This window comes from Ascaphus truei, chromosome 3 (assembly GCF_040206685.1).
Source record: "Ascaphus truei isolate aAscTru1 chromosome 3, aAscTru1.hap1, whole genome shotgun sequence".
Lineage (NCBI taxonomy): Eukaryota > Metazoa > Chordata > Amphibia > Anura > Ascaphidae > Ascaphus > Ascaphus truei.
In genome coordinates, this window is record NC_134485.1 from 390,414,519 (window position 1) to 390,442,037 (window position 27,519).

Genomic DNA, 27,519 nt, shown 5'->3' on the forward strand with positions numbered 1-27,519 from the left:
TTAAATTAAAAATTAATTAATTTAAAATTAATAATTAATAGATAAAAGGCCCAATATATAGCTCAATAGTAACCAAAAGGACACACTGAACATATACTAATAAGAAAACAGTGTAAATGGGAGAGGTCGCAGCAGGGGAAACGATCCGAGTAGTGGGTGTATTTTGTATACCTAATACACCCACTACTCGGATCGTTTCCCATTCTGCTGCGACCTCTCCCATTTACACTGTTTTCTTATTAGTATATGTTCAGTGTGTCCTTTTGGTTACTATTGAGCTATATATTGGGTCTTTTATCTATTAATTATTAATTTTAAATTAATTAATTTTTAATTTAATTTTAACTCTTTGACGTAAAATAATTAGTGTGCATTTTAACTAAATTCTATATGTTGATACTAACTCATCCTCTCTATTTCCTCTCTCCCCCCTGCTATAAAATGAGTACGCATGATCAAGTCTTTTAAAGCTCTTTATAATTTTATAGATTGCTCCTTTTTATATTGTATTTCAAATTTTGTTATTTTATTATTGTATATTGTTGCGTCGTTTTTTGACCGCTGAGTTATGTACCGGTTAAAATCGGAGAACCAGTGTGCCTATTAAATTAAACTATTTATTAAATTGATTGATTAGTTAATTATTTACCCTATATATATCCTTAAGAACCCACTAGGGGAATATTCGTGCTCCTGAGGAAGTTGTTATTCACAACGAAACGCGTAGAGCCATTCACAGTTGCTGCAGCTGCCCTTTCAACTGAAGGCTCCTGAGCTGCCGAGTTCCCCCACTGCTCCTCTCCAAAGCTCCAAGACCGGACGCCGTCACTCACACAGCGGACGTGACGTCAGACGCCATCTTCCATCCGGTCTGATGTGAGTCAAGGAGAAGATCAGCTGCTAGCTGTTCCACACTGGGCCGGCACTCCCTTTGCCTCAAGTAAAATCTTACGTGAACACTGAATATGTACCTATTGTGAGTACAATTCTTAAAGTTATATTGCTGTTTTTTATATAAATTTTATTTGTGATCTGCACCATGGTCTGCCCTTGTTTTGCATGATATTGATCCTACTACATCTCCTGACGTTTGAGCTGATCTGCCTACATCCCATGCTGTAAACCACTGCTGCTATTGAAGATCCTGACCCCTTTCTACCAGTTGTGTAGATCAATGCGGTTTATTATCTGACCTGCTGTAAGTAGGCACTGCTACAGAGCCAAGATACGTTTGTTCTATCCAGATTGTGTTGATTTGCTGCACTATTATATGTTCTTTATTTTTTATGGTGTATCCCTGCTATCTTCGCTCCCTTCCCACCTTGGACAAGCTATCATTGAAAGGAATCTGTACACATTCCTGGAAGGTTGAGAAATTTACTAGAGATCACCTTTACACATAGTTATAATTTTTGTGCACTATTTATCACTGATTGGGTGTGGTTAGCGCCGGTTACAAATCACGTTAAGTTAACTTTATTTATATAGCGCCATTAATGTACTTAGCGCTAAACACTAGTAATACACGTGACAATCATATAAATAACAAATAATACAAATAACACAAAGGGAATAAGTGCTTCAGACATAAACGTAACATTTCGGAAGAGGAGTCCCTGCTTCGGGTAGCTTGCAATCTAATTGGTAGGTAGGAAGAACGTACAGAGACAGTAGGAGGGCATTCAGGCAAGTGATTCAGCAGGGGGCCAAGCTTTATGTATCATGTCTAGTAATATCTACGGTGCTACTGATATGCTTCTTTAAGCAAGTGGGCCTTAAAGGTGGATAGAGCGGGTGCTAGTCGGGTATTGAGGGGAAGGGCATTCCAGAGGTGTGGCGCAGTCAGTGAGAAAGGTTTAAGGCGGGAGAGGGCTTTAGATACCAAGGGGGTAGAGAGAAGACATCCTTGAGCAGAATGAAAGAGACGGAATGGTGCATAGCGAGAAATTAGGGCTGAGATGTAAGGAGGGGCAGAAAAGTGTAAAGCTTTAAAAGTGAGGAGGAGAATTGAGTGCAAGATACGGGATTTGATAGGAAGCCAGGAGAGGGAATTCAGCAGGGGAGACACTGAGACAGATTTAGGAAAGAGTAGATTGATTCTGGCAGCAGCGTTTAGGATAGATTGTAGGGGAGACAGGTGAGAGGGAGGAAGGCCAGACAGCAGGAGGTTACAGTAATCGAGACGGGAGAGAATGAGGGCCTGAGTCAGAGTTTTAGCAGTCGAGCAACAGAGGAAAGGGCGTATCTTTGTAATATTGTGGAGGAAAAAGCGACAGGTTTTAGAGACGTTTTGAATGCGAGAGGAGACTGTGAGAGAGGAGTCGAGTGTGACCCCTAGGCAGAGTGCTTGGGCTACTGGGTGAATGATGGTACTTCCAACAGTAATGTGGAAGGAGGTAGTAAGGCCAGGTTTGGGCGGAAGTATGCGGAGCTCTGTTTTTGTCATGTTAAGTTTAAGTCGGCAGAGGGCCATCCAGGATGATATCGCAGAGAGACATTCAGAAACTTTGGTCTGTACAGCAGGTGTAAGGTCAGGGGTTGAAAAGTAAATTTGTGTGTCGTCAGCATAGAGGTGATATTTAAACCCAAGGGATGTGATTAGGTCACCTAGAGAAAGTGTGTACAGAGAAAAGAGAAGAGGTCCCAGGACAGAAACCTGTGGCACCCCAAGAGAGAGATCTATGGAGAAGGAGATGTTAGCAGAAGAGACAATGAAAGTATGATGGGAGAGGTAAGGGGAGATCCAGGATAGAGCTTTGTTATGAATAAAAAGAGTATGGAGAATGTGGAGGAGAAGAGGGTGGTCCACGGTGTCAAATGCTGCAGAGAGGTCGAGTAATATGAGCAGAGTGTAATGACCTCTGTCTTTGGCAGCATGGAGGTCATTAGTTATTTTACTGAGGGCTGTTTCAGTCCAGTGAGCAGTGTGGAAGCCAGATTGTAGAGGGTCTAAGAGAGAATGGGTGTTGAGAAAGGGGCGCAAGGGAGAGAATACAAGACGTTCAAGGAGTTTAGAGGCAAAAGGCAGGATGGAAACAGGTCGATACTTAGAAAGACAGGTAGGGTCAATCTTGCTGTTTTTTGAGTAATGATATAACGGTTGCATGCTTGAAGGAGGAGGGAAAGGTACCAGAGTAGAGGGAGGTGTTAAATATGTGTGTGAGCGTAGGGGTTATAGTAGGAACAATATGTTTTAGGAGATGGGAGGGAATGGGGTCAAGAGGGCAAGTTATAGAGGGAGAAGAGGAGATCAGCAGTGATACATCCTCCTCTGTGACAGCGGAAAAAGAGTCAAGGAAGGCAGGAGAAGAGCTTGGAAGCGGTGTAGGATGGGAGGACCAAACAGAGGGGATGTTCTGACGTATGGATTCCACCTTTTCCTTGAAATAGTCAGCAAAGTCCTGAGGTGAAATGGAGGAAGAAGAAGTGGCAGCTGGGGGTGGTTTGAGTAGAGAGTCAAAGACAGAGAAGAGTCGGAGTGAAGAAAAGTAGGTTTGTTTAGAATCAGCGAGGGCAGAGTTGAAAAAGGATAGCATAAATTTGTAGTGAAGGAAGTCTGCGAGAGTGTGAGATTTCCTCAAGAGGCGTTCAGAAGAACGAGTGGAGGAGCGCAGAATGCGCGTGTGGAAATTTAGCCAGGGTCTGGGGTTAGAAGGGCGAGGACGCCAGAAAGAAAGCGGGGCATGTAGATCAAGAGAGGAGGATTTGGAAGAGTTGCAGTTCCTGACTAGATTATCAGGGTCTGGAGCAGAACTGAGAGAGGAGAGGGAGGAGCGTAAAGTGGAATCAAAGGCTGGTAATTTAATAGAGCGCAGGTTTCTGCAGAAGCAAGGGGTAGATGGAGATGGAGAAGTGGAGAAACGAGAGAGAGAAAATGAGATGAGGTGATGGTCAGAGAGAGGAAAGGGGGAAATGGAGAAATCGGAGAGAGAAAAGTTTTTTGTGAAAACCAGGTCTAGGTAGTGGCCATCCTTGTGGGTGCTGGCTGCAGTCCACTGTTGAAGGCCAAAAGAAGAGGTTAGAGAAAGAAAGCGGGAAGCCCAAGGGAGAGAGGGGTCATCAATGTGGCAATTGAAGTCACCAAGGAGAAGAACAGAGGAATCTGAGATTAGAAAGAAAGAGAGCCAGGATTCAAAATGAGAGAGAAAGGCAGAAGGGGGATGAGTAGAGGTAGGTGGGCGATAAATTACCGCCACATGGACAGGAAGAGGAGAGAAGATCTGGACAGTGTGAGCCTCAAAGGAGGGAAAAGTAAGAGAGGGATGACTACTGCTGAGGGCAGAGCCTATGGGAAGGTCCCACAAAGTTTTATACGTTTGGAGGCACGAGAATACCCCTGAAATAAGAGCCTCGTTAATCGTCGCTTTACTATATATGCGTTAAGAAAATATTATTTTTTATAAATTGTTTTGCTATGTTGAATTCAGAGAAGCATTTTTTATTTTTACCATTAGCTATCTCTGTAAATGTTCCTATTGCCTTGATCCTTCTGAAGAACGTCTTTACAAATAATATGCCTAATGTTCTGTTAACTTTAACGGTGGTGAACATAATGATCATATGTTTAAGTATGAGACTCAATGATACATTATGCTATTTATATTCACTTTACTTTATTTTAATTATGTCTAAATACATTGTTTTAGCATTTGTACTGAAATATCTGCAGTGTGTGAGAAAATAATATTAAACCATGGATAGGTCCATCATGTATAGGTTCTGTTGAAAGTAACAATATATGCTTTGTTTAGATTTGTATTAAGAATATTACTGTTATTGAGGCTTGAACATCGCTAGTACCAAAAACTCCAACATATCCAGCACTCGGGTATTAATATCCTCAGCACATCCAGGGATAGGTCATTTTTAAAGCACTTTGTTAATTAGATCATTTCTGTTAAGTACTGTGTATGTCATAAATGTCACATTGAGAAACGTCTGCTGTTTTGGACCAAAACATTGGAGGAATAAATATTAACCATTTGACCAATATTTTGAAGTGCTACTTTTTCGTTTCATAAATGTTCCATTGATAGCTATACATACACACTAACAGCATCATACATATAAACCGCTAACAGTATGAGCGACTGATATTTTAACTACACATATATACATCAGAGAATCACTTTAATGTGTACAAATTGTTACATTTGGGTGGCTGCCACATCAACTACACATCCAACTTCCAGCTCCATACCTAAAGATTTCATAATCACTACATAGAGTTTCTTGTTGATCTCTAAAAACAAAATGTGCAGGAATTTTTTTAACAACAGAGGTCCAGGATTCAGTTCTCAGGGGTCTCCCACAACAATAGGACCTTCAGTAGATGATCTAAGTGAGCGGTGTGCAAACTCCCCGCACTGTGCCCCCCCTACCTGCTCTGCTCCTCCATCACGCCCCCCCCCACTTTTAATGTTGCGTCCAATGACGCTGCGGGGCCACGGCGTCATTTGATGTCACGTCTCCATGGCAACGGGTGTCATTTGACACCACGTTGTCATAGAGACACGTGACTGGAGCCGGATAAGTATGTCTACAGGGGCCTCGTGCTCTCAGTGCGGGACCTCTGTAAACGCCGCGCCCCTCAGTTTGCGCTCCGCTGATCTAAGTAGCAGTAATCAGTTGTACTCTACATGCAAACTCCACACTACTATCTCTTAACTCTTTGTGTCAAGGGATTGTAAGTCTTTAAAGCTGTTTGAAATGACATTCACTTTGTCCAAAAGTAAGTTGAATTTTAAACTCACCGCCCAGGGGATGATTGCTTCAATGAAGCAGCATTTTCAAAGAGTTGTGCTTTAGCGGCAACGCTAAAAAGAAAAAGTAACACAAACATGAATAAAACAATACTGCCTTTCCGAATATATATTTTGTTTATCCTGATCTACACTGGAAGGAACGCTGGAGCTGAACCGTGGTTCTCTGAGCTCCAAGGACCACTGGTTGTCCAAGAAAAAAAAAACACGTACTGGAAAAACAATATGGCTGCCAGAATCAGTCAGACACTAGCAGACAACAGGAAGCCATCACACCATCATGACAGCTTCCTACTGGGTGATAATGGAACCAATTCTGATTTTATATCAGAATTCACAGAATTTCACAGGAATCAATTAAAGTGAGTAATCAACAGCGAACCTCTCAGTGCAGATAAAGTTAAAAGCAAAACAAGTATTTCTGGGGGGGGGGGGTGGGTTACTACTTTAAACTTGATAAGTAAAAGAAATGGCACAATTACAGAATTCCAATATGTTGCAGGAAGTGATATGTTTAATTACGTAGTGCAGTAATATAACAGTGTAGACAAACTGTAAGGCCATATTGAGGGTCGCTTGCGGCACTAAAAGACACCTTACAACTCATTAACTTGAATAGACCATGACATTTTCTGGCTCCGGGAGGTGTCTTATGGAATAGCATTCCTTTGTGAATATGGGCCATAGTGTTCATGTGATGCAGCTTAAATCGTCCCTTATGATGAGAGGCCTGCTTCACAGTATATTGAATAGGAGCCCATCATCTTTTATTGTCAACTTTATAAAAATATATGTATATATGGCATCCCTTGAAATCTAGACTTTGGGTTCATTTTAGTTGTTTGGGAAATTGCAATATCTGCAAATCTGTCATCACAAGAATTACATGAATTTTTTTGTTGTATATAAACACATAGAAAAATTACTCAACAAAACCCAACTCATTGTAAATGTTTTAGTATCTAGCTGCCAGTAAATATGATAACAGCGTTTCATTCTTACACTGATCCTGGCCTCTGATAACCATTACTTGAGCCTGTATCCAACCTTTGCCGCCTCATAACCTTTGGTGGTAACTCAGGATGAATCTTTGCTGTGTCTTTCAGATCCACAGACGCTAAGCTCTGAATAGATGGACTGCGACTTTTGATACCTGTAGTAAATTCCAAATAAGAGATTGAATAAACATAATGTAGATTATGGATACCCAGCCACAAAATCCAAGAAGATAAAAAAATAAAATTAATGAAGTGTAATATTTATCAAAATCTAAATAGTTGCATAACAATGGTTGTTCTGGATGCCGGTATGGAGTTTCCCAAACTTCACGGTCATAAAAATAATAATAAAACTACTCAGAAAAGTGCATTAAATATACAGTAAACTATAATAAAAATAATATTTTTACAGAGGGGGAAGGGAAAGATTAGTGGTAACCAATAAGAATATTGCTTTTGAAGCAGGTGGACCGAGTTTGAATGCCAATGCTAGGCAAGTCAATGCATCTCTCTGTGCCCCAAGCACCACATTTAGATTGCAAACTCCTCAGTGCATTGACTAGTTTTACATGCAAAATTCTATGTACTGTGCTATATAGGAAAACTACGATTATATTTTATTCATAAGACAGTCAGAAGGATACTGTAGATCTCAGCAACTTCTTCTTCAACAGTAACACTCACCCCTTCCACCCCAATGAAGTTCCAGTGATACCCAAGAACATTACTTTTGTCCTTTTGTCTTCCTTTATTATATTGTGTTTATTATTTATTTATTGTCGTTTTTTGTGCCCTGTGCTTTTTTTTTTATCTTAAAAATGTGCACTTGACAATATTTTACTTCTATTAAATACAAATCACATTAACATCTACAGTAAAGTCTCGGTTATCCAACCTAACGGGACCGAGACAATGTTGGATAACCGAAAATGTTGGATAATCAGGAAACATGAGAGGGGAGTGAAACAAATCCAATATTAATGCAGTATAAGTATGTAATATATTACATGCAGTACAGTATAAGTTTGTATAATACATACATACACAAATGTATTAGGTTTATTAATACAGTACATCATTATTCCACCGTTATTGCTTAAAGAAATGAGTTACGCAGTGAGCGGCGGGAGTGGGGCGTGTGCACACGCAGATGTTGGATAAAACAGTAGGTTGGATAACCGGAGGTTGAATAATCAGGCTCTAATGTACTTGGCAAACCATATTACGCTCTATAGAAATGTAACTATTAGCAATTTGAAATAAAAAAAGTGAATGTATATTAAATTAAACGGTTAGAAAAATAATACTGTATGTCAGTATTTATGTTACTAAAATGATCTAAAAATGGAGTACACAATGTAATGCAGCTATTTATTACAAGTATCTGGAATACACCACATATATTAGTGAAGACTGCTTTTAATTATGCTTGCAGGGAAATAAAACAGTAGTATAAATAAAATTATGTTATAAGAGTCATATGCCATTCTGAACAATATTTTATAATGCAAGGGGAGATGCTAACTAATTAATATCTGATATAAATTGACTTGGTTAGTTAACTTAAGAAATCAAACATTTTCTTTCTAAACAATACTTATAAAACAAAAGACAGGGGTGCCCAATGCTACATCCAATTGACAAAACATATATGGTATTAAGTATAAAGTTTAAATACTTTAATAATAATTAATAGTATTTCAACGTTATACTTATTACCATATATGTTTCATCAATTGGATGTAGCATTGGGAACCCCTGTCTTTTGTTGTATACATTTGCCACGCTCAAGCACTCTTTTTGACATAAATATATATTTATGATGTGTGGGTGTAGGAGTTTGAGCTACCTGGGAATGTGTGTGTTAATCAATTTCTGACTGGCAACAGTTAAATGGAGTTAGGTGGCACCTCCCCCCAGAGCTCACTCCTCCTCACCTTTTTAACTTGGGAGGTCTTTTCACTTTGCTGCAGGAACAGGATCTACTATGGTTCTTTCCCCTCATACAGAGGTAAAGGGAAGGGTTCACAGTGTAGTGTAGGACCTGCATTGATTTGGTTATACCTTGACGTTTGTATGCAGGCTTATGACACTTTGGCCAAAGGGTTTAACTAAATAACCCAGTAATTATTATTGAAGTATTTAAACTTTATACTTATTACCATATATGTTGTGTCAATTGGAATGTAGCATTGGGCACCCCTATCTTTTGTTGTATACATTTGCCACGCCCAGAAGCACTCTTTTTGACATAAATATATATTCATTATGTGGTGGGTGTAGGAGTTTGAGCTACCTGGGAATGTGTGTGTTAAACAATGCTCATGTAAGATAAAGTATACATAACCATTTCTGCCTGCAGTATACTGTAGCGTACATGCTTATTATTAGAACATCAAAGCTCCTTCTCACATGATTAGCTTATCTTGTAGGTACATTTTCCTTTACTGTCGAGTTTTAAAGAAAATACATGCAAGAATAGAGTGACCTTAGATAACAGATACGGCATAACTCTAATATATCATTTTAATTTCAATAAACTCAGGAGCAATCCAAAATATATATATATATATATATATATATATATATATCCGTTCTGTAGTATTAGATAATTATATACTTACTGCATTCCCCCCCCCCCCCCAACTCTTTATGCCATTTTAATGAATTTTAATATACTGAGCATCCTGTGATTTCTATGGCAGGATTAGCACACCTCCCCAGCAGTGCAAGATCTTTCTAACACTTTTCTGTTTGTGATAATTTGTTGCAAATATTCCCAGCAGTTTGAGTTGTAAACTGTAACAATAGGCAATGTTACAAGGATACACTGTAGCTGGTGAGTTACACTGACTGAAGGATTGATTGAAACTGAAAGGCAGCCATTAAGTGAACCCAGGGAACCAGGATCTTTGCTGACCTATCACGGCAGAACAAATTGAAATGCAGCTTAGTTCATTAGTTTTCCGTAAAGGTACAGTAATCAAAGACTGCATATATTAAAAACAAAAAAAAATTAAGTCCCTCTTGGATTGCCTCTTTAAGAGCCATGTAATATTTATCCAGCTCCATGACATGTACAGATGTTATGTAAATGGCAACCAAACTCAATTATGATTCCCATCAGATACTTTAGGAAATGGGATCTCTGGCTGATTACAGACACATAAACCCTTTGAGCAGAAGGCGTTGGGAAGTTGTTTCTTTTTATACAAAGCATGCTAAACATCTTTGTTTTCTTTTCATTTTTATATCTCCAAGCAGGTGTGAATCTGATGTACTGTAAGGAAAATAGGCCACGTGCCTATGAGAATTTTGTCTATAGCTTACCTTCAATGGAAGGTAATGAAAGTAGAGAGGATGCTGCAGAACGCTTCAGCCCAGACAATCCATAAAGGCTTTTTTTAGTCAGGTCAATTGGAGGAGATACATTCCCAGGACTCGTGACAGAAGATACACTCTGACAATCCGACTCCACGTCCGTTTTTGCCGCATCTTCTTTGGAACTTGACTCAGGGCTTGTGGTCCAAAGGCCAGAGCTTTTCTGACCATTAGAAGAGGGCGTAGATGTCACCCATGGGATCCCTCCCCCTTTCTCTCTTTGTGGGGATGATACAGATTTTGTTGTGCTATTTTGTTCTGATGAATGGGAAGAAAGTGACTCAATGCTGCCCATAGGGGTGCTAGTTGGGCTACTGCTGTATGAATCACCTATAAACAGATATAAAAATAATTACATTAATGTATTTGAGCAAGAAACCAAAGCAGGATCCGCAAACTATTGATATATACATATGTGAATTTACAAAGAATTAATTTGATACTTTTAGTCATATAAAGTATCAATGCAAAAAGTTTATATTTCCTTCTTGAATCTAGATTGAATGAAGCATTCTACGTATCATTATTCTAAATATGGAAGGGAATTTTCATTTGTGTGTAGGACTAGGAAACATAAAAAATGTATATACATATATATATATACACTGTATATATTCATAGTGAAGTTTTATTTGCAGTTAAGATAGACGTTTTGGTGCCCTTGGGATTTTTAGCAATTTATATACTGTATAATGGCATCACAGTCTTGCTTCCATTGACTTAACTTGACTGTCCATTACATTTTTTTTAAGCCCATGCCAAACAAACGCTCATATCTTGTAGTCATGTTCACAGTGACGAAACGTGCTGGAATTTCCTTGGCTGAATTGCCACCATTTTGACACTTTGCCGTCACTCCGCACTACGCTTCTCAGAGCAACAGTTCAAAGTTCCACAAAGGAGAGGGTTCCTTTACCCATGAGGACATCTCCAATTATCCTTACCATGGCTGATACTTCATCTACGGCTATGGATAAGGGGATTGACAGAAAAGCACCAAAAATTCACCCGTACCTGGACCTTCATCTCGTTCCTTTGGACTGATGATTAGTAGCAAGCACTGTGTGCTTTCACTGCACATTTATGATTTAAACTTTGTGACTTTGTGAGTGAGCATTTGTTGTCAAACATACACAATCCCTGCAAGCTCTAACCCCAACACCGCCCACATCCTATCCTACATATTTGTGTCAAAAGGAGTGCTATTGGGTGTGACCAAATGTATACAACAAAAGACAAAAACACCCAATGCTACATCCAATATGAAAAACACATATATAGTTAAATACTTCACTGTTTCTCTTCTCATAAATAAGGGTTTATTAAGTTAAAACTCTGGCCAAAACGTTATAAGCCTGTATCTTAATTATATATATATATATATATATATATATATATATATATATATATATATATATATATAATGATGTTGTGCATTTTCCATTATATAACTGCTGTATATACATTATATAACTGGCCTGTATCGAAGACTGAGCCTCCGATTGAGTCACCTCTGCTGATTGAGCCACGTGAAGCTGGGATGTCCTGAAAACCTGACCTGTTGGGGGAGTGGGGGGGGGGGGGGCGGGGGCTCGAGGACTGGAGTTGAGCACCCAAGGCTTAAACTATAGTATTTTATATCACTTTTAGATTTACAAAAAACTAAACTCAGAAAGAGATGCACTCATAAGGCCAGGTCCCCAGTGGACGCTGCAGCGCGCATGCCATACACCCCAGCACAGCCCTCTATGGGGCACACTCCAGTGGCCGTGTGTGTGTGGGCGCGCAAAGTGCTGTGACGCGTACGCTGGCAGGGAAGACAAGAATTTTGTCTTCCCGTGCCACGACGCGATCACGTGTTTGGCGTGCACCAATAGAAGGGCAGATATGCCCCATCATGGCCACGCCCCCTGTCACGGACCCGCCCCACGGACCCCTAGAGCTCCCCTACAGACCACCGATCGCGACTGCAGTCTGTGCACGCTCCGCCATGCTGCCAGGCGCGTGTGCAGCAGTGAGGACTGGGGCCGTAGCGTAAGAGAACATGATTTAAAACATGGTTGTTTATCACGTGTGACAATGACAAAAATGACCAACTACTCAACACACACTTGATTGAAACACGGTTAAATTATGAGTCCATTACAAAGTAAAACCAGCCTAAAGAAGCACTGCCAAATATAAAAAGGTTGAAGCGTAAATAAATAAAAATGAATTACATGAAAAAATATTACAAATGTGTTCAGAGCATCTTAACGTAAAAGAAAAAAAAATCCCATGTATTACTTTTGACAAAATAATACCTTGCTCCCAACTCCAGGATCCAACAAACTTCCTATTGTACAATAGATATTTTTTTGACTCCAACATAACTCCCCTGGAATCGAATTGAAGGTGTTAAATTCTTATAAACTCTAAAGTAGTATGTAGATGTATCGGTATAAAATGTATCACTACCATATTTTTCTCTGAATTATTACATAGATTATATTTAAGAGAAATATGTTCTTTTAATTTTAACATTTGTATGGTACATCCTGTGCAGAAACAATGAACAAGTACTTACTATCTGGATCGGCCAGGCATGGGGTATATCTCCCTTTAGGTTTCCTTGGTCCTGTTGAAAGGCAAATTGCTCTAGTTCTCTTTGAAATTGAACGAGGTTGAGCCTGAGGAAGAGGTACATTGGGATCTGGTGCCGTATGAAATATCTAAACAAAAGAAGGAAAACCGGTCCTTAACTAATAATACTTTGTTTTGAGAAATGAACTACAGTGAATATTGCACATATTAATTGATATAATCTGTACACTCATCATACATGCTAACAACATTTACCTACCTTGTCTATTAAAGGTGAAGTGCCATCTTGACCCCCCCCCCTACTCCCCTTTTTTATCATAATAGATAGAAAGGTAGAAAGAAGGGAGTCAAACCACCTTTTATTTCAGTTCTGTGAACCCCTTGCTCCCCTTGATACTTCAAAGCTCCGGCATGATGCTGGCCAATAGGAAGCCATATTGGCCCGTGTGATGCAGAAGATTTAAACCTCCATTTTGTCTCTCCTGGAGGTGACTGTACTGGTGGCACCTTCCCCGGTATCTCGGGAAGCAGGGGATCCCTGAAGCTGAAATGAACATGGTTCAGCTCCAGAGATCCATTGCTTCCTATCTGCAGTATACAAAAAGACAAAACAGTGTACCCTGAAGATGGGCGGGCACGGATTTCAATTCTGCAAAGGGGCAAGCGCTAATCTGGCACGTCTGCCACTTAGCATATTGAACTCCCTGCTGGTCCAGGCACCTCAGTCTGGGGCCAGGCAAATGGTTGCTGGTTAGCCCTTATTCATGCCAGGATGTGGGTACTTAAACATAAATCCGGTACTCCACCCACCCTAACACTTTGGCATCTCTGAGACTTTCAAGTCCGGGACCCGAGCAGACTCAGTGGCACCAAGCCTGGTGGCCATCTGGTCTCTAGGAACCAGGGACTTGGAAACTTCCCCGCTCATATACAGTGCATAAAACATATATACCGTACAAACATTCAAAGTTAATAAAATATACTTTTTTACACTTTTCCTGGTTAAAATGTCTAAGTCTTTTTTTGGTGTTAGGGATAGAATGAGAACTTACTTTTTGTTCCCACTAGCCATATGCCTAACACTCTGCAAACCTGACTTGCATTTTAAAAAAAAAACCACGGCTCTATTAATTAGCTGGAGTACCCCCTAAACCTCTATACCAGGCTTCAGGGTAACCTGGCCATTAACTGGGCATCCCCCCTGGTACTGTAGTAGCGACCCCTGTACCATTCTGGGGATAACTCACATCCCTATACCGCTTTTACCTTTCTGGTCTGTGCTGAAGCAGGGACTCTGGTGGTGAGCTGCAAGACATTTTCAGAGTAGGATTTTGACTGGAGCATTGTGCCTATATGTATCCGGGATTCCGACCTGATCCCCGGCTACATTATTGGGGTATCCAGCAACTCTGGAACCCCGCTATCTAGGCAAAATCAGACAATACTGTCTCCGCAAAACCCGCCCTGAAACTCATAGCCTAGCAATCTCTGCTTGCTGGCAACCCTGGAAAGGCAAAATCATCAAAATTCTTTATTGTTGCATATTTTATACAATGCATGGCAGTACATATACAACACTCAGGCCCAAGAGCTAACACTCTAGGACCCCAAAACATGGATCAGGGGCAACCAAGTGGGCTTGACCTTTATGTTACCCCTTCACCATCACAGAGCCCCCTTCAGTTCTCTTCACGTTTCAGGAGTCCTGTAGAGACCACGTGATCGCTACATCAAGTTATTAAGGGTTATGAACAGAGAAGATCGGTGGCACTGTTCCAGCACCAAAATGGTTAATATGGTGAGGGTTACTAATACAATCTTTTGGCTTTCAGTGTCATCTCCATGCTGATGATACCCAAATGTACCTCTCCACCACTCTCGCCCCATGTCACCAATTGTGTCTCCACAATCTCCTCCTGGATGTCCCACGCTTATCTGAAGCATAACATGTCCAAAACAGAACTACTACTCCTTCCCCCTTTCACTGCCACCCGTACACCCAAACTCTCCTTCACTGTAAATAATACCACAATATCATCAACACATTAAACCTGCTGGCTAGGGGTCATCTTTAACTCTGTCATCTCTTTCAGTCCTCATATTTACTCTCTCACTAAGTACTGCTTTCTCCGCCTTCAAAATATCGCTAGGATACCCCCTTTTCTCATTCATAACACAACTAAAATCCTAAATCACTCACTTATTTTGTCCTGCCTTGATCACTGCAACTTTCTCTTAGCTGGCATTTCCCTCTCTCAACTCCAATCCATCCAAAATGCTGCCACCAGACTCATCTACCTCACTCACCGCTCCACTTCTGCTGCATCACTATACAAATCCCTACACCGACTTCCCATGTCCTCTAGAATCATTTTTTAAACCCTAGTTCTGACCTACACGGCTTTCAACAATGCTGCCCACCCTTACATCTCAGCCCTCATCCCCAAATATGTCCCTAAAATCCCCCTGTGTTCTGACCATAACATCCACCTTCCCTACTGCCTTATAACCTCCTCTCATCCTCATTACCTTAAAGACTTCTCCCGATGCTGCCCCCCTACCCCCCCCTCTCTGGAATTCCCTACCACGCACCATCAGATTCTCCCCCAGCTTTCAGAATTTTAAAACTCTCTGAAAATCCACCTTCTCATACCCATAACATCCACAAAAAACACTATCGGTACCAGCTATGCGGCTGGACCAAACTCCGCGCTAACACAACATAGCCAAACACCAATGGCATCAGCAGAGTGGCTGGACCAAACTCCAACCTGAGGCATACTCAATCCCACAATGAGCAACTTTACCTTGTGTTTTAACATTGCCCCATACTCAATCTAGATTGTAATCTCATGAACTGGGTCCTCAATTACCTTCTGTATCTGTTTGCGCTTGTTTGTCCTTATTCTGTATTGTACCTACCACGCTGCGGCATATGTTGGTGCTTAATAAATAAGCAATAATAACAATAATGCTATGGATTGATGATTTACACTTAAAAAGTATTACAACCCATGACAAATCTGCTTTGATGCTTGCAGAGACATAAAAGAAAAAAAAATGAACACATCTTCAGAGAAAATAAAGAGCAGTAAAGTCAGTGTTGTAAATTACTGGATTAACTTTAGCATTTCCTTTTAATTACACACATTGCTACATTAACTGTAGATAATAACAAAAAAAATACCAGGGGTGTGCTCTGCAATACTTGTATTATTAGTGGGATGAACACACAATAATTATAAACATACAAAAATTACCTTTTCATAATGCTCTATTAGAATTTCAACTACTATATTCTGGAACTTAATATTCATCATAGCTGCCACTGTTTCTTCCTGAGCTCTCATCAGAGTTGGCCCAAAGATGACACCAAGATTAGAAACTGTCATAAGATTTTGTTGACTGTGCAGTGATACCCTGCAAAACGATACAAAAACAATTATGGAAACATGTTCAAGACTTCAAAAAAATTCATTTTTTTCTCATTGTCCATAACATTACATAGTTTAAAGCAACAACACGTGAAATCTTATGTTTTTTTTTTTAATAAATGAGTTCTGTAGTATTAGATAATAGTGACGTTTTTGTTATTGTTTTTTAATTCAATGCCATTTTTAATTAGTAAAAAGCGTTGTTTGATTTCTACAGCAGGGTTTAGCCCACCGCCCCAACAGTGCGAGATCTCTGCAACACTTTCCTGTTTGTGATAATTTGTTGCCAATATTCCCAACAGTTTGAGCTGCAAACGATAACAATAGATAATGTTACCTTAGTAATATAAGGATACATTGTAGCTGCTCTGTTACACTGACTGAAAGATTGGATTGAAACTGAAAGGCGGCCATTATGTTAGGCACACAATCAGGATTTGTTACAGATTTAGAACAGGAGCACCAAACGATTGCCAGCTTAGGCAAGAATGTAGAATTATACATTGTCACATGCTTTACATACTGTATACAAATAAGAAATAAAGAGAAAGGAAAAAAAAAGTGGGAAGTAGTATTTCTGCTTTAGTTAGTGGTTTGAAAATATGAAGTTACATTGGTGTACAAGTTAAAAACATTTCTCCTGGTTCCATAACATATATTATCTTTAACTGTTCATGCAATGCCTTTAAATATAATGTATAACCCTGTTAATTTAATGTAACTATGTATTGTTATCATAACTGTGCCCAGGACATACTTGAAAACGAGAGGAGTCTCTCAATGTATTACTTCCTGGTAAAACATTTTTAGAAATAAATAAAACAAATAGACCTCCCCCATAAGAAAGAACATGTATGTACACAGATACTGTAGGTGTACACTGACATAGATATCCATATGGAAACACAGACACGCATACTATAATGTATGTAGTGCCCTTCTGTGTGTGCTGGCCCATGCATCAGTCAAAGACACAGGGCCTCATGCAGAGAGCAGCGCTATTTAGAATTGGAGAGGGGAAGAAAATTTAGCTTTATTGGAGAGTTTTTTTCTCCATATGCAGAAAGGTCCGAAAACTGCATTTAGAATCCTTTCTGCATATGGAGAGTTTCAACCAGCGCTATGAGCGCTGTTGAAACGTGTTGAAAAAAAAACGCGTTTTATTTATTTTTTCTCCCCCACCGGCCGCCGACCTCCAGCTTCCAGCCAAGTTTTTTTGGCGGAGGTAAATAGAGAATTTTTCTCCATGTTATTGGCGCGATCAGCCACTAGATGGCGATCGCGCCTTTCTGAATATGGATATTTTTAGAACAGGGGAAATTTAGGTTCTCGCCGGTAGCTCGGCGAGAATCACAAAAAAAAAAAAAACATGGCGCTTTTTTTAAAACTCGCCAGTACCTGCAGTTCTACAGGCATTTCTCTCCAAAAAATGCCGCTATTCACCTTACCGCTGCTCTCTGCATGAGGCCCACAGAGTTCCCCCTTCTTCCCTTTCACCACCAATTCTACAGCTTTAGATCAACTTGTAAAGTTACTTAATAAAGTTGATAAGAAGGGTGTGACCCAGAATAATTGTGGCCCTTAATAAAATGAAACGTTCATGCTCATTAAATTGTTGCAGTGGGGAACATGAAGTATTCATTGCTTTCAAGAGAAAGATTATCAGCCTAATTCAATATTCTCTGGATTTGAACGGCAGTTTTCAGCCAAATCACACAGCTTCAAAGAATTCTGAATAAGGCCCTTGGGAGACTACTGTACACTGTGCTATATGCAGTATATGTAATCTTGGCGATGATTCTCCAGGAAGCGCAAGGATATGTGAAAGTAAAAGAATATATTGATAGTGCAATATTGTATGTGATAAGTATAAATAAGGCTTTTCTATTATAAATGTACTCACAAGCGTGAGGAGATTAAGGGCACATAAAGGTATCTTTGAGTGATATGGATGTCACACAGCGGTCAGGAGTTCAGTTTCAGCCCCCATGTAGACTCCAAAAGACCTTAAATAAGAAGACTGGACATAGTGCAGACTGTATATAAAGGATTTTAAAAGGTAAGTGGAAAATGTTACACTCACATGGTTTCAAAAGTTTAAAAGCATTTCGACCACACGTAGTGAATCTCAGCAGCCGGATAGGTGGTAGCAATGGTTCCCCTCCTCTGTGGCGTGCGTGTCACGGGTAGCGTTCCAACGGCACCGGAAGTGATGTCATCTGCTTACAGGAGTTCCGGCCAATGCTGAAGGTACCTCTCGCAGTGGATCTCAGCAGCCGGATAGGTGATGGCTCTGATTCCCCTCCTCTGTGGCGTGCGTGTCGCGAGTTGCGTTCCGACTGCACCGGAAGTGATGTCCTCTACTTCCAGGGGTTCCGGTCAATGTTGAAAGCGTCACTCTACGCGTTTCACCTCTTCAGTTTCTTCAGGAGTGACATTTTAGTGAATGTGGGGGTTATATATACCCCTAGCTGAGTTTCCATTGGTAGATGGCAAACTAGATTGTAATTGAATTTCGATTGTGCTAACTGGGTACACATGGGGTTCTAATAGGACATATTATTAATCCCTCTGCATCATACATATGCAGAGTTCAAAAAAGTTTATTGAGTAATAGATACAATCAATTAATATAATATATAGACTTTATAGAGATGATGATGCACTAATACTAGAATGTTAAAACATATTAAAAGTATAAATAAAATCAATTTAAAAATTAGCTATTTAAAAACAGGTATATAGGCAATAAATGTATACTATCTCACTACATTTGAAAACTGACATGTTTATAGGCTGGTTAATTAATGTTGGTGAGATATAGAATCTAATAGGGAGACATAAAACAGGGTGTTAGTATAAATTATACATTTTTATAAAAAAGGTTTCAAATCAAATTCCAGATTCAGACCGGCAGGAGACATAGTTTTTAGTTCGAACATCCAATAGAATTCTCTTTTTATAAGGGCTGTGTGTCTATTACCCCCTCTCCAATGGGGCAAAACTTGTTCGATAGCTTTAAAAGTCAACCCTTTAGGATCTGAATTGTGTGATATTAAAAAATGATTTGAAACACTGTGTGTGGTCAATTTTCTTTTTATGTTTCCAATATGTTCCAATATACGGGTTTTTAAAGATCTTATAGTTTTCCCAATATATTGTAAGCCACACTCACATTCAAGTAGATAGATTACAAAGTTTGACCTACAGTTAAGATGTTGCTTTATTTTGTATGGTTTTTTGGTGATATTAGAATGAAAGCTATCTTTAATTTTTGAGCTATATTGGCAGGCAGTACAAAATTTACAGTTAAAAAACCCTTTTGGGGGATCCAACCAGGTGGGATTACTGTTTATGGTCACATTTCTTAACGCACTGGGTGCTATCATATTTTTAACATTAGGTGCTTTTTTATACACCATTTGAACCTTATCAGGTAGAAGAGTTCCTATAATGGGATCATTTTTTAGAATTGGCCAGTGTGAGTTTAGTATTTTGTTGATTCTATGTGCATCTCTATTAAATTGTGTCACAAAGGGTACCTTTATAGAATCACTGATTGTGCCCCTTGTTTTAGGGATCAACATGGATTCTCTTGGTGTGCGCTTAGGTTTAGCCAGTGCTGTTTGGATGACATCATGTTTATAATTGCGTTCCACAAACTTTCTGGACAATATATTTGATTGCTCCTCAAAAATATTATTATCAGTGCAATTGCGTTTCAGTCTGCAATACTGACCATATGGGATGTTATTAATCCATTTATTTAGATGGCAGCTTGACTGTAGGATGTAATTATTCGCATCCACATCTTTGAAGAAATTTTTTGTTTTAATGACATTATTCTCCAAATAGATGGTAAGGTCCAGGAAGTTTATGGTTGTTTTGTTAATGGTGGAGGTGAATTTAAGGTTAAATTCATTGGTGTTGAGGTATAGGAGGAATGTATCTAGATCCTCCAATGTACCCTTCCATACAAAAATGATGTCATCTATAAATCTCCGCCAGGTGACCAAATTCGCGTCCAGACCCGCCCAAGACCATATATACAGGTCTTCCCAAAGGGCCATTAATAAGTTCGCGTAACTGGGCGCGAATTTGGTCCCCATGGCGGTTCCGCATAATTGCAGAAAAAATTCGTCGCAAAACCAAAAGAAATTCTTATTTAAGACAAATTGGATGCATTTAATTATAAACTCTATCTGTGCCTTTGGAATTCTCCCTTCTTTCTCCAGAAATGTCTGGACGGCCCTACATCCATCATGGTGTCTTATAGATGTGTATAGGGCCGTTACATCTGTGGTGACCAATATATAGTTTTCCTGCCATTGGATGTCCCTAAGGAACATAATTACGTCACTAGTGTCTTTGATATACGATTTTTGTTGTTTTACTATATCCTGTAAATAACTGTCAATAAATTCAGACAAGTTAGCAGTTAGTGACCCAATGCCGGATATTATTGGTCTTCCCGGTGGGTGTGAAAGGTTCTTATGTATTTTTGGTAGAAGACGGGGAATATTGGGTTCTCAACATTTAGGAACTGGAACTCATGCTCCTCCAATATTCCCCGTCTGCTCCCATCCTCCAGCAGAGACTGCAGTTCAATTTTGTACATATTGGTGGGGTTAGATTTTAGTTTTAAATATGTGGTTGTGTCACCTAGAATTTTGTGGGACTCCATCATATAATAGCTATGGTCCATGATGACAATACCCCCTCCCTTATCTGCAGGTTTTATTACAATTGATTTGTCTGCTGCGAGTTCTTCAAGTGCTGTTCTCTCATCCTGTGTTAGATTATTGTGTAGTCTGTCTTTTTTATTAGCTAAAGTTTCTAAGTCCTTAGTGACTAACTGAAAAAACACCTCAAGATGATTCCCCTTAGCAAATTTTGGAAAAAACTGTGACTTGGGTTTGAATTTAGAATGTAAATATTCAGAGGTGCTGGTATCTGAAACTGTTGGGTTATCAGTCCAGTTTCTAATTTCTGCATCTTTACTAGCAAAATATCTTTTTAGTGTAAGTGATCTTAGAAACTTATGTGTGTCAACATAAAGACCAAATTTATTAGGTCCAATAGTAGGGGCAAAAGAAAGTCCCTTACTGATAACTTTATTTTGACATTCTGTCAAGGTTTTTGTGCTTAAATTAAAAATGTTTTTAGTTGTGATACTGTAGTTTTCTTGCCTTTCCGTAATCTTCCCCCTCGTCTCCCTCTGACATGCGTCGTTTGTTTCTTTGGGTAAGGCCTGGTTTTTGAGTCGTCAGGGGGTGAAATGGATTCCTGGTCTCCCATGAACTCATACACCCCCTGGGCTCCAAAAAAGAGGAAGAGGGTTTCTCTGGTTGTTGTCCCTGTTTTAATTTTTCCTTTCCTGATGTTTCAATAATATCTTTAATTTCAAGATGTTTAGTTTTTTCTTTGGCCTTACCTCCAATTGGAGGATTCTTTATTGATTCATTTTTCTTTGCTAATATCTGGGGTAAAAAAACAGCATGGTTTCTAGTATAGTTATCAGCAAATCTCCCTCTGTATGAAGTGTCCATAGTGGAGGTTGATACAGGGGTTTTCCCTGAGGGATCAGGACTTGTATGAGATTTTTTTCCATTTTTGGACCCTTTGTTCCATGTTCTCTCAATACCTTTAGCATAGTCGTCCTGATCCCTCCTAAACTTTTGTAGTTTTATCTCGATAACTTCCTTTTTAAAATCATCAATATTCTTCTGCATCTTTACATCTCTCTCTTGATAATCTTTAATATTTTCTAAAGACCCCAATTCTAACCGTAATTCTTCTATCTCTTTATCCAATTTTACTAGGTGTTTCTCTTGTTGCGACATAATTATCTTTATTAAGTTAAAAGAACACTCATCCTGTGCATTATTCCATTTTAGTAAAAAGTCTTCATCACTTAAATCCATAGATGGATTCTTTTGTATTCTCAGGCCTCTTGGGATAATTTTGTATTCTACATATTTTCTTAAGAATAGCAAATCTATCCATTTTTTTGTATCTTTGATCAGTGTACGTTCCAGTTTGACACAAGTTGTGTTAATCTGATCCTGATCCTCTTTAAAGGATAGATTGGCATCTTTAAAGTATGTATCTAGGTTTAAATTTCTGTTAATGATCCCATTATAGGAACTCTTCTGAAACGCAATTGCACTGATAATAATATTTTTGAGGAGCAATCAAATATATTGTCCAGAAAGTTTGTGGAACGCAATTATAAACATGATGTCATCCAAACAGCACTGGCTAAAACTAAGCGCACACCAAGAGAATCCATGTTGATCCCTAAAACAAGGGGCACAATCAGTGATTCTATAAAGGTACCCTTTGTGACACAATTTAATAGAGATGCACATAGAATCAACAAAATACTAAACTCACACTGGCCAATTCTAAAAAATGATCCCATTATAGGAACTCTTCTACCTGATAAGGTTCAAATAGTGTATAAAAAAGCACCTAATGTTAAAAATATGGTAGCACCCAGTGCGTTAAGAAATGTGACCATAAACAGTAATCCCACCTGGTTGGATCCCCCAAAAGGGTTTTTTAACTGTAAATTTTGTACTGCCTGCCAATATAGCTCAAAAATTAAAGATAGCTTTCATTCTAATATCACCAAAAAACCATACAAAATAAAGCAACATCTTAACTGTAGGTCAAACTTTGTAATCTATCTACTTGAATGTGAGTGTGGCTTACAATATATTGGGAAAACTATAAGATCTTTAAAAACCCGTATATTGGAACATATTGGAAACATAAAAAGAAAATTGACCACACACAGTGTTTCAAATCATTTTTTAATATCACACAATTCAGATCCTAAAGGGTTGACTTTTAAAGCTATCGAACAAGTTTTGCCCCATTGGAGAGGGGGTAATAGACACACAGCCCTTATAAAAAGAGAATTCTATTGGATGTTCGAACTAAAAACTATGTCTCCTGCCGGTCTGAATCTGGAATTTGATTTGAAACCTTTTTTATAAAAATGTATAATTTATACTAACACCCTGTTTTATGTCTCCCTATTAGATTCTACATCTCACCAACATTAATTAACAGCCTATAAACATGTCAGTTTTCAAATGTAGTGAGATAGTATACATTTATTGCCTATATACCTGTTTTTAAATAGCTAATTTTTAAATTGATTTTATTTATACTTTTAATATGTTTTAACATTCTAGTATTAGTGCATCATCATCTCTATAAAGTCTATATATTATATTAATTGATTGTATCTATTACTCAGTAAACTTTTTTGAACTCTGCATATGTATGATGCAGAGGGATTAATAATATGTCCTATTAGAACCCCATGTGTACCCAGTTAGCACAATCGAAATTCAATTACAATCTAGTTTGCCATCTACCAATGGAAACTCAGCTAGGGGTATATATAACCCCCACATTCACTAAAACGTCACTCCTGAAGAAACCGAAGAGGTGAAACGCGTAGAGTGACGCTTTCAACATTGACCGGAACCCCTGGAAGTAGAGGACATCACTTCCGATGCAGTCGGAACACAACTCGCGACACGCACGCCACAGAGGGGGGGAATCAGAGCCATCACCTATCCGGCTGCTGAGATCCACTGCGAGAGGTACCTTCAGCATTGGCCGGAACTCCTGGAAGCAGATAACATCACTTCCGGTGCCGTTGGAACGCTACCCGTGACACGCACGCCACAGAGGAGGGGAACCATTGCTACCACCTATCCGGCTGCTGAGATTCACTACGTGTGGTCGAAATGCTTTTAAACTTTTGAAACCATGTGAGTGTAACATTTTCCACTTACCTTTTAAAATCCTTTATATACAGTCTGCACTATATCCAGTCTTCTTATTTAAGGTCTTTTGGAGTCTACATGGGGGCTGAAACTGAACTCCTGACCGCTGTGTGACATCCATATCACTCAAAGATACCTTTATGTGCCCTTAATCTCCTCACGCTTGTGAGTACATTTATAATAGAACAGCCTTATTTATACTTATCACATACAATATTGCACTATCAATATATTCTTTTACTTTCACATATCTTTGCGCTTCCTGGAGAATCATCGCCATTACCTACCAAGAGGACAGACAGAGAAATCCTTACCGGGTTATAGCAGCATCAGTTTATGTGTTTGTATAAGTATCACCCTTTGATTATCTAATCACTGTTTACATTTTATTTTTATTAGATGTGTCTATATAAGTATCACCCGTAGATTATTGAATCACCATTATCACTATTTCCAACAAGATTTTATTTATTTAGAGCGCCATTATTTGATAAGTTTCCTTTTCACAAGTATATGTAATCTTACCAGTTAGGTTAAAATGCATTGCTATTATTAAACTCAGGTTATTGGTTATGAATTATATTGGTTATGAATTACAACATGACTACGAGTTTTCAGATTCACATTTGTGAGACACTTGGAGATGTTGTAAATAGACAGAACCAAACCTAGAGTTTGTATAGCAAACAGCAAGCAATGTTTTGATGGTTTAAATTATTAAATACATTTATAAAAGAGCATTTACTAAATGGTATACACACCTTCCCACACCATTGGTATACACTCCCACTCCACACACACCTTTTGTAAAGTGCTGTATACACTATGGGCGCTTTATAAAAGTACATTTACATACATACATAAATACACATACTCTTACATCACAAACATTCAGGGACTCTTTAACACCTCAAGTCATAAATCACATACTGCACACGGGGGAGGGATAGGCTTCAGTCACAGATACATTCCAAGATGCACTGTTTTTAAGTTAAACCCTTGCCTGCTTTATTCATTGTAACACCGCTGGAAGAAAAGATCAGTGTATCTCGAAAGCTCGCACACAAATCAAAGCATTTTGTTAGCCACAGAACAGTATCGTCTATTCATTATATATATATATATATATACAGTATGTAGAGGTATCAGAACCGTGTTAGCCGAGCTTCAATAATCAAAAAATAAATAGACGATACCGTTCTGTGGCTAACGAACTGCTTTTATTTGTGCGAGCTTTCGAGATACACTGATCTCTTCTTCCGGCGATGTTACAATGAATGAAGCAAGCAAAGGGTATACTTAAAAACAGTGTCTCTTGGAATGTTATCTGTGCTTGTCTCTCCCCCCCCCCCCACTATGTGGATGTGATTTATGGCTAGAGGTGTTAAATGGTTCCTGAAAGTTAGTGATGTAAGAGTGTGTGTGTGTGTATCTGTGTGAATATAAAAGATATATATAGTAGACTTCTATAACAAATCTGTTTAGCTTAAAAGGCATATACACTGTAGCATTTCAAAATAAAATTCTTCTTTACTTGACCAAGTGCTTGATTAAGATGTCCAGCATCTCTCTGTTTTTCTCTGGTAACTTGTGAACAAGGGCATGGACTGCTTGAACCCTATAGTTTTGGTCATCCGATTCTGCATTGAAATAAAAGAATTCAGATTAAAGTATTCAGAATGAATTATATATGCAAAAAAAACTTGGTACAATCATTTTTATTTGCATGCCATTTTGTGTCAAAAGTGTTCTGATTGACCCAATTTGACTCGGAGAGAGCGCGAGAATTAGCCTCTCTCCTTATTTAATATGAACACTACTTAACCTATGAAACCTGTGGTGGGACGCATTGAATTAAGAATTATATATGCATGTATTAGTTGAATATTTCTGCATGAATATATATATATATATATAAATTATTTGCACGAGTTGGGTAGACTACTTGATGTTGGTGTTACGAGGTTCTCCATCTCATTCTACATTTTTCAATCTCTAGGAGAAATTGACTATATAACCTCTGTTCATTTAATGTAACCATGTATTATCATAACTCTATACCCAGGACATATTGAAAACAAAAAGGTAACTCTCAATGTATAACTACCTGGTAAAACATTTTATAAATAAAGAAAATAAAAGATTTGTACGATTTCTTGCGCCTTTCCCTATATTTTTTGTCATATTTCCCTTGGGGCAAGAATCTTCTTCCTATGGTTTCAGTGTATCTTAACATACAGTATATGCGCTCTTCTTTCATACTATGCTATTGTTCTCCACCCCACGTTGTACTGTGCAGTGGCCAAACAAATAAAAGGCAATGATAATATTGAAAGGCTTGGGACTATTCAATTTGTCAAGATTTCCTCATTTGCATACTGCAAACCAAAACCAGCACACCACCAGCATTGTTTGTACTTTAGTGAGTACAGCTGGGCAAGTCAACAACAAGTTTGCTTACCATGAAAAAGTTCATGGGCATTGCATTATCGCTTACAGAATTTGCTTAAACTTAGCAGTGCTGCCATTTTGCCACTTTAAACGGGCAAAATAGTACATTTTGAACAATTGCGGCCGTTTCGCTCGAACTTCCGGCTCCGAAAGTATGAGCAAAATATCTGCGGGTTTTGCTAATTTTACAAAAGTTCGCTGTAACCTGCGAAGTAGTGAATCCCGGCAGATTAGCACATCTCTACTTCTGAGAGCTGCTTAATGGCAGTGGCCACATTTGGTTAACATGCGTTATTTATTTATTTTTCGCACAGAAATGCCACCCTCGCACCTGGAACAAAATCCTTTTAAGAGTAAATACAAAAATAAAATCTGGTAGCATTAGAATAATGTGCTTTTATAAATCAACCTTAGAAACAATAAAACATGTAAACAGTGCACAGCTGGTAGACATGGATCAACAGGTCAGGTTTTCAGGACATCCCTGCTTCAGCACAGGTGGCTGAATCAGTGGCTCATTCATACTGACTGAGACACCTGTGCTGGATTCAGGGATATCCTGAAAACCTGACCTGTTGGTGGCCCTTGAGGACTGGAGTTGGCCGCCCTGTTCTAATATTACTCTAAGATGATGCATATTATTACCGCTTGCACAACAGTTGCTAATAATAATGATTGAACTCACTGCTACAGTCTGCATGAAAAGTTTTGCATGTAAATATATATCATTGTATTTAGTTATACACTGTGAACAGAAATGCCATACAATATTGTTTTAAAATGGCGTCTTCATGACTCTACTCACTAACTGCAAGTATAAAATCCTTGTGCCACTTGTAGGTCATCAGGGGTTCCGTAAGGCATCTGGTAATAATAAATAAATAAATAAAAACATGTATTATTTTCCAGAAGTTGGTATTTAGTAGTGGGGGTGATACAGTATGTCCATTACAAAACCATAAATTCACAATCTTCACACATTTTGCATGCAACTCCTTAACAACATTAAAAAAAAACCTGATATAGAACCACTCTTAACTTGTATGAGAAACCTTCTAAAAACGAGATTAGATCTCATTCCCTGAAACACAGGCTGGTGTCG

The 27,519-nt window shown here is 38.8% G+C and overlaps 1 protein-coding gene across 3 annotated transcripts in view; it reads right to left on the bottom strand.

Moving 5' to 3' along the window:
* Nucleotides 1-27,519, bottom strand: part of ARHGAP42 (Rho GTPase activating protein 42) — a 407,208-nt gene that overhangs the window by 8,192 nt on the left and 371,497 nt on the right. For 2 of the 3 annotated variants that reach the window (XM_075592448.1, XM_075592449.1), the window contains 7 exons: nt 27,223-27,281; nt 25,501-25,606; nt 15,985-16,144; nt 12,708-12,852; nt 10,091-10,471; nt 6,765-6,915; nt 5,754-5,816 (listed from right to left, as the gene is read on the bottom strand). In XM_075592448.1, coding sequence (XP_075448563.1) covers nt 5,754-5,816; nt 6,765-6,915; nt 10,091-10,471; nt 12,708-12,852; nt 15,985-16,144; nt 25,501-25,606; nt 27,223-27,281 — 1,065 coding nt within the window. The remainder of the gene's footprint in view (nt 1-5,753; nt 5,817-6,764; nt 6,916-10,090; nt 10,472-12,707; nt 12,853-15,984; nt 16,145-25,500; nt 25,607-27,222; nt 27,282-27,519) is intronic. The other variant, XM_075592450.1, reaches the window with a different exon arrangement.